At 41.2% G+C, this 8,670-nt stretch overlaps 1 protein-coding gene across 1 annotated transcript in view; it reads right to left on the bottom strand.

Moving 5' to 3' along the window:
* Positions 1 to 281: 281 nt before the first annotated feature.
* Positions 282 to 8,670, bottom strand: part of EPM2A (EPM2A glucan phosphatase, laforin) — a 33,388-nt gene continuing 24,999 nt past the window's right edge. The window contains exons 3-4 of the mRNA XM_079970889.1: positions 6,298 to 6,539; positions 282 to 2,108 (exon numbers count right to left, since the gene is read on the bottom strand). Of these exons, the coding sequence (XP_079827015.1) occupies positions 1,834 to 2,108; positions 6,298 to 6,539 (517 nt within the window). The 3' untranslated portion in view covers positions 282 to 1,833. The remainder of the gene's footprint in view (positions 2,109 to 6,297; positions 6,540 to 8,670) is intronic.

The raw sequence follows: 8,670 nt of genomic DNA, 5'->3' as shown, positions 1-8,670 counted from the left end.
GGAACAGAATGTTGCAACAAACCAGTTTTTGAAGTGAAAGACAGAAAATCTAGATGGAAATGTAGAAGAACGGAATGGCAGAACAGAACACAGGGGAGAGTCATGCCATAAAATAATTTCACAATGGAACATAGGAAATTCACCAACTCCTAGTGAAAACAATGTTGGCATTAGATTCAGATGGAACTTGAGTCAAGAGAATTAGGTGTTAGCTTTTCCAAGCTGTCGTAAAACAAAAATAAATATACAAAAGTTACATAACTTACATTTTTATTGGATGCATAGGGTGCACCGGAAGATATGTTTAGAAACAAAGAAAAGCAAAGTAGGATGCTATAGATAAGCTTGCCACTGTGCCACATATCATTTTATATGGCTTTTGGTGGAGGTGTAAGTGTGGCTCAATACTGCCAGATGCAACAGTCAATTTTAGGAGCCTGCAGTGATCCACTTTCTTTTCTCTTTTACTTTTCTGTCTTTCCCTATAATTTCCTTGTATTTTTCTTTCTTTCAATCTCATCCCTTTCCTTTCTCTGATTAAGCTCTCCACACCCATTACTGACCTCACACACGAAGAGCCATAGCCACTGTTGTTCCAAACCAGCAAATGTCATCATCAGAAAACTGTTTTGCCATGCAGACTAGCCCTATAAGAGAATAGTGAGTGTGAGGGGTGGGATCCTGCATATGCAGGATTTGAAATATACTAAGCGGATTAGAACTTAAGCTTTAAAAGATTATTTTTTATTTATTTTACTTTTTACTTAATTACTGATAAACCACATTATACATGCTTAATACACAAAAATACAAGATAATAATCCAAACATAAATGCAAATGATCAAATAAAGATATAAAGGAGGCATTCCTGAGGACCTTAAGAAATCATTTCCAACAATATTCCTGGCTTCTCTATCCTCTGGTTTTTCTTCAGATCATATAAATATATTGCTGTTAAAAATCAGTTAAAATCTAAAAACATTATACACATCATAAGATAAAGGTTTGCCCGTACGTTAGAAACAAATATGCCAATGCAGACAAGAGTAATACCCCCGCTTTTTATTTTTCTTTAAAATTTTATTTCACTACAACTTCTATTTGCCAAAGACTGTGCTAAAGGCTCCCTTTGATATGACCAAATAATCCAAATTGCCCAAGTGTGGGGGAAATGATTTTTTAGTTTGTAACAGCTTGTGTTCTGATCCATTCTGACTTCTTTCTATCCCAAGTGTTTCTCTTTTAATTCTTTGCATCATTCACCCATGCCTGATATTGTATAAGAATCTTATGTATGGGTATCCAATTAGCTAGGACGTTTAGAGGAATTTTGCCCTGATCCAGCTAAGGGACATACATGCTTATCTTTAGCCGGATGATGTAAATAAATGCACAATCAAGTTCTAAACTTGCAGCTCCTCTATTGGTCCAGCTGCCAGGGCTCTGTATGTGGAGTCCTGTTACAAAATCTACAGTGGTGTTTGTGGAGGAAAGGAGGAAAGATGGATTTAATTCCAGCGGCTTCCCCTCCCCAAACAGCTAATCAATGTGCCAAGCAGCTAATCAATGTGATTACACCTTTTCCAACAAAGCTGCACAATCATAGCCCTGACTGCTGCACACACATTCAGCTGAATCAAAGCCATTTTGCTTAATTGTTTCAGAGAGAGAAAAAAAGCAACAGATGAAAGATAAGACTCAGAAGACTTCTTCACCGTTATCACCATCATCCCACCGTTTCCTCAGGCAGTGATCCTGTTTTTGGAGCCAGTTTCACAATTCCTCAAATGCTTGGGTTTGGCAACACTTCTAGCGACGTTCTCTTTTTCTTGCTAAGGCTTGCATGAGGAGCGAAGAGGTCCAAATTTCTGAAAGAAATCCTCCTCGGCACGCACCAGAGCTTCTTCATCGATGTAGACAGCTGCTCTCCTGGAGGCCACAAAATACTGCACTTTCCTCAAGTTCCATCCTAGCACATATTTTAACCAGCCGCAGACTGCAGCTGTGGACCTGCCAACGCCTGCATTGCAATGAACATAGACATTGTGCCCGTTCTCCAGTAGCCCGTGGAGAAGACAGACAGCCTGAGGCAACATTTGGACTCTACCTAGAATTAGAAACAGGACAACTGTCAAATGCATGACAACCCCACACTCACAAGTTAGAAACACTGGTAGCGGTTTGTGTTGTGCCTTAGTTCTAGGTATGGTCATATTTAGCTTGTGAGGATTTTCACTGGTGAAACATGATTGCTCTTTTACCTTTGTGAACTGTAATAAAATAACTGCTTTACAGTGAGAGGTCAGAGACTAGCAGAAACAGCAATTGATCAGGAGTTCTTCAGCCTGTGTGTCCTCAGTCTGATCCCTATCTAGGACTCTGACCACAGTTCACATAAGTTGCTTAATGCTACTGACACTAGTGACCCTTAAAGGTTTAGTTGAGTGTGTCGTCTAAACCTGAGTTTGTGGGTAAGCTTTCTCTTTGCTAACCATGAGTTGTAGCCAACCTTATTCTGAGGTACAGTATAGCCTTCCTGAGTACAATTATATGTATAAGAAAACACAGGGCATGAAGGGCTAAAAGTAAAGTCCAAGTCGGACAAAAGACACAGGTAAAGAAAGAGAAACAGAGACCTCAAAAACTGATTATATATAATGAGTGTGTTCACCCCAATGCAGAGGCAATGTTTTGCCTACACAAACAGGTTTTGGTATGCAGCTGTACTGCTGTGGGAAATGATAGGTCACTGTGTGCAGGAACAAGCATCCAGCAACTGCCCTTCTGTATTTTGCCCCCATATTTTGCCAATGCTGCTCCATAATCAAATACTTCCTTGTTTTCCATACTTCCACTTAACATATAATGCAACGGTCTTCTAAGAAGGCTATAAGTAGAGAGATTTTCTCATTCCCTTTGTCCTGTTTTCCAGGGTGATCCTTTAAAAGATTCAGCCCAACTAATAAGGATGGAGAAATCTAATTCCCTCTGCCAACGAGAAAATGGGAAGAAAAATGTAAAGTAAGGAAGAGGGCAAAAAACCTTTATAGTACCCACTCCTTGAAATGTCCAGCGTAACTTGACACTGCCTTTTGGCAACTGCCTGGAGGTTGATTCTAATGATGTGGAGAAGACCAAACTGTTCCTTTTGAATTGGGAAAATAATGTGTTCACAAGAGGTAATAATGGACTACTTTGTGTTGTGATTGTAACTCAAGAACATATGAAAACTGCACATACTAAAAACAAAATGGCAATAACCAGACTTAATACATTGAAGTCATTTCATAAAGGCCACCACCCACTCTAGGTGGCTTTTACCTGAAGTGGAGGGATGAGGGTGGGTGGGTGGGATTAGGGTTGATGACTCTTCATTCATTTTTGCCTCCTTGCTTCTAGTACAAGAGTGACTACTACCCTGTGCACTTCAGCTATCCCAAGCACTCAGGTTAACAATAAATATTAAAAATTGCCTTACATCCCAACTATGATCTCCAACATGGTATTTTGTTAAGGGTGCTGGAAATTGTAGATCTGAGAGGTACTCTACAGTTCCCATGATTCTTTTTTGGGGGCCGCGGATACTTTAAATTGGCTTTAGGTGGTCTTCATGCAGTTTTAATCTCCAGATAAGAGCTGGCCTTTTTCAGAGCAAGTTTGGGGCACTTTGAATTTGAAGTGATCCTCCTGCTAGGTTTCTTTCTTTTGTTGGCTCTTGTTCTTTTGCTTACTGCTGGCTAATTTAATTTTATTAATTCTTGTTATTAAGTTGTAGTTGTAGTTACTGTTTTCATTGTGTATTTTTTTCATCTTTCATCGCTAGGCAGGGACTTTGCAAGTCCTTTTGGTTCAAAAGGGCACAAATATTGTAATAGGTAGTAAATAAATAGAAAAATGTTCAAACACTGTGACTTGGAACAAAACAAACATGAAGACCATTATGGAAGTATATTGATTTTGCCTAGAAGCTATTCCTGGAACATTAAAAACAAAAGTGTAATTGTCTTCATCACAAAGTAATTTGAAATTCATGAGGGGTAGCGATCTAGTGCGTTGCATCAGAAGCACCAGATTTTTGTGACATGAACTTTTGTGGGGAGCAGGATACTTCCGATGCATTAAAGACACTCTGAGTGACCAATATCAAATGTGATTCTTTGACTTTTTTGGCACATCTAGTTCCTGGGGCTAAGGGTAATACCGTATTTTTCGCTCTATAACACGCACCTGACCATAACACGCACATAGTTTTTAGAGGAGGAAAACAAGAAAAAAAAAATTCTGAATGAAACAGTGGATTTATCATTTTGTGCTTCATGCTGCCAGGAGAGCAGGGGATTTCCCTGCTCTTTGTTGCGTTTGAGCAAACACAGCAACCGAAAACAGGAGAGGGTGGGCAGTAAGACCCTGAGGCAGAATGCAGTAAAGCATCGGCCTGCTCTCTGCAGCCTTCCCTCCTCCGTGACGCGCGATCTGATTTTTGCCTGATTTTTGCCCCTGCACTCGGGCCAGTCGGCTCCAGAGACCACACATTCGCTCAATAACACGCACAGACATTTCCCCTTCCTTTTTAGGAGAAAAAATGTGAGTGTTATAGAGAGAAAAATATGGTATTTGATGCGAGTAGGGATGGGTGAATATTTCCATTTCAGTTTCTCTGATACTTATTTTTCTAATTTTAAGTTCAGGTTTCCACATTCCTGCATCAACTTGCAAACTTTTTTTAAAAAAAGAAATCCTCCTGAAAACTCACCAGCATTGTAGTGTGACTTTCTCCTAATATACACATTTTTGCATGCATTTTTGCAAAGCAATTTCCCCTAATATAATGCATTTTGGAATATTATTTTCCACTGATATATTACTCTAATATATACATTCTTGTACACATTACTTGGCTGGAAAACTTTATTGCAAAATTCAGAGAAGTATAAATTTTGAAGGGTGGCTCTGTTTTGCTTCAGATTAGATAGATTTGCATTAAATGTGAAATGAATACTTTCCCCTTCCACATCCCTAGATGGGGGAAAGTGTCTGCTACCTTTGAGATCAATCGTGATGGTGTACTTGTTTATATATGTGGGAAAACTTCAGATTATGAAATAAATCCCTGTATATTTTGAGTACTACTGATAAAAGCAACTTTTAATTTATTGGGTATTGTCAGAGCTGCCTCCAGGTCCCAGCTCACAGAGGACCAACGCTAGGCTGTAGTTATGTACAAAAGTCTTTATTGAGATTCAGTCTCCATTTCAAAGCCGCAGCGTGCAGCTCTACGTCCCGACCTTAGACCGGCGAAGTCCTGTCTGAGTCTCCTCCCCCTCCACACCAGTTTAAGACTCTCGCTTTGCTCCACCTCTTCCTAAATTCCTTTCTCCTCTGGGCCCTCCTGCCCGCTAGGGTCTCATCCTTCCTGGACTCCTCTGACGCTGACCCTGACGATTCTTGCCCCTCCTTCCGGCGGGCTTTAGGACCTGGTTCCCTATCCGGGCTACCTTCTGTGCCGCTCGCCTGTACCTTTGAACTTGGCGCGCGCGCCCAGCCTGCAATTTTCCTCTTAACCGTTAACTCGCTCTCCGATGGAGGCGTGGTCCACCCTGACTCATCTTCTCTCGCTGGTGGTGCATATGTGGGCTCTGACACCTGGGACTCCTCCCCCCCACTACGCTCTGGTGGGGAAGCTGGTCCTGATTTGCAACTGCTGCTCTGGGAGTCCCCGCTGGCCCCTTGCTTCTGGGGTGTCCCCCTTGGGTCGCCCCTTGCCCTGCCCATCGGCGCCCCCTTCTGTGAATCTTCCGATTCGCTGGAGAGGCTCATGGAATCTATCGGGCTGCTGTCATATTCTCCTACGCTGCCCTCGGATTGCTCCCCCTCGCTTTCCATCTCCTCTCCTCCCTGCGCTCCCGCTGAGTCCCTGACAGGTATATATGATTGCTTATCTTCATTATCATCATCATCATATTATTAATCTCAGTAATAAGGATAGAGCTTTCTTTCAGGTACTGTTGAACATCAAGCGTATTCAGCGTATTTCAAGATTGCTCAATGCAGTTAAGAGCAAGCACAATTTAAACAAGTTTTTTATATATGAGAGCTGCTTGCTAAATCCATAGAACACTCTGATCTCTATCTCTGGGCATATGGTGTGCCATGGCAGCAAATTGCCTGGAAGATAACAGCAAGTAATTTGTGAAGCCGTGTGAAAGCTGATGCTAACCTTTCACACAATGCATATCTTTTCCTGAATGTTTTTCTTCTTCAAGTTATTCTAACTCATGGCAGAATGTGAATATTACCTTCAGTACTCATGTCTGGTGTTGGCATCCAGACATAAGCAAGGCCTTCTTCTTTATACAGCTTCATGAGAACTTCGGGACTCATAGGTTCAGGATAGCGATTACATCCCCAGGAATTCTGAACAACGTCCCATTCAGTCTGGAAGTTCATTACAGCTGTAATGCCCAACTCTCGTTTTAGCTTTACGGTCACATGCTCCACTTGACGAGGGCAACTTCCTAACCATATATTTGGCAAAATTCTGTAAAAAAAAGAAAGAAAAGACTTTCTATAAACCAGTAACATGATATAAATACATAGGAAGGACATGATGAGTTTATGGCTGCTATAGCAGGACACCTATGCCGCCTGTCCTATGTATTTATATTGCTGTGCAGCTGGGGTGGCTAACCACTTTTGGCTCAAGATCTGCACTGACAGCCAGCCAAAGTATGAATTGCTGAAGTGTGCATGGCCCACACAGTCACTTGCTGGGCAGAGAAGGAATGGTGGAGACCGCCTCCCCAACCTGACCCTCTCAGTTCAGAATTACAACAGGGGTTTGAGGGAGGTCACAGCTCAGAGGCAGATGAGTGGAAAAGCTGGGAAATAACGGGAGAGGAGGAGGAGGAGGAGGAAGCACCAGGAGGGCAACAGTTGACGGACACAGTGTCTTTAGAAAGCATTCCAGACCCCACCCCCAGAACCTGGTGAGCCTTGAAAGTAGGAGAGCAAAGGGCTCAGAAGCAAAGGGCCCTCAGTGCCACCCATAAGGGAGATGATGACAAATGGGGAGGCGGGAGAAAAAGTGGGTGGAGAGTCACTCGGGACAACACTATTATTCCAAGAGGCTGCACCTCAAGCCTCTCTCTGTAAATATTGAATAAAAAAGCAGGTGGGTAAGAACTTTTCCTTGTCTTATCCGTTCCCAGCAACCTGCTGTGGGAGTTGTTTCCTCTGCTGCCTGACACTTGCACACTACATGCTCATTACATGCTCAGACATTCACTCAGGCTGGCAGACTCGTACACACATTCAGGCAGGTAGACACGCAAATTGAGACAGTGTTGGTGGGGAAACAGAGGCCGTTGCTCTCCACAGACATCTCACCAGTGTGGTAAGTCAAATTCTGCCTGAACAGAGTTTGGAATGGGGTAACTTACACCAGCATGCCTTATGACAGTGGAATTGACCCCAGCTTTTTACAGTTAGGATTGGTCTGTGAGTCTGCAATAGGATTAGTTTGGATATTAGAAAGCAGGATACAGTGTCCCACTGATTATCATTTGTGCTCCATTAACACTAACAGTATTCTAGCAGCCATTCATTCAGAAGGAAAACAGTGTTCTTGACATCAAGAGCTAACAGCTTTAGAAACTCTCAAAGAAAGTCTTTCTACATTTGCAGCAGAAAAGCCTTTTATATGGATAATTGATGTGAGCACTACAATATGACATACTTATTAAACAAGCAAGCTGTCATGAGGACTGCCAGCATAAGTTATAATAGCAATTTTTACTATTGTTTTTACAAAATCTGCCTTAAAGAGTCAGTTCATTTGACTATGCTTTAATGAGAGAAGTTTAATTCCTCCATTAAATTTATCTCTCTAGAATGTGTGGGCTCTGCTTCCGCATAGTAGTAACAAACGTATTAAATACTGAATATTCTCCCTCTATAAAGTAAAGCCTCTATTAATAGCAAAACAGACTGTGCTCAGTTGAAATACTGATTGTACCAACCCAGTATCAGGACAACTGTAGCTCAAGTAATAAATCAATCGCATAGGTGGAAGGCCTTCAGTAAGACCTTCCTTTTACATATAAATCATTGGAGTCAACAATGCCTCACTACATTATTTACTTATTTTTACATTGCATCACACTTTTCCTCTCAAAGAGCTCAAAGTGGCATAAACAATTCTCCCCCTATTTGTTTGTTTATTTTATATTGAAATGTAAAATCAAGCATAGAAGAAAACCATCACATAAAACAGATGGAAAATATTGAAGCAGAGACAAAGAGGGACCATAGATTTCAGTAATACATTCCAGACTTTTGATACAATAGAAATTATAACAAATATATATAAATAAAAACACCATTGATATGGTTAACCCTTCTATTCCAAGGAGATGAGCTTCATTTTCAGTTAACTTTAGTTTGTAAAGCTCTGCACATCTTCCTGTTTTACTGTATTATCTGCAGCCATTTATAGACGGGGGTAGGGTGAAATTGGTTATGTTCTGCATTATTAACGTAAACAATAAAATCTTATCAAATAGAAAGAAAATTGACCTTACCTGTTTCTCTCATGGTTCTTAGTTTATATGGTCATTTTTAAAGGGCTGATTCCCTACATTTGTGTACCAAGAAGAAATATCTGTTCTGGC

The sequence above is a fragment of the Podarcis cretensis genome (genome assembly GCF_951804945.1).
Source record: "Podarcis cretensis genome assembly, chromosome: 3".
Lineage (NCBI taxonomy): Eukaryota > Metazoa > Chordata > Lepidosauria > Squamata > Lacertidae > Podarcis > Podarcis cretensis.
This window is presented reverse-complemented; position numbering and strand designations above follow the sequence as displayed.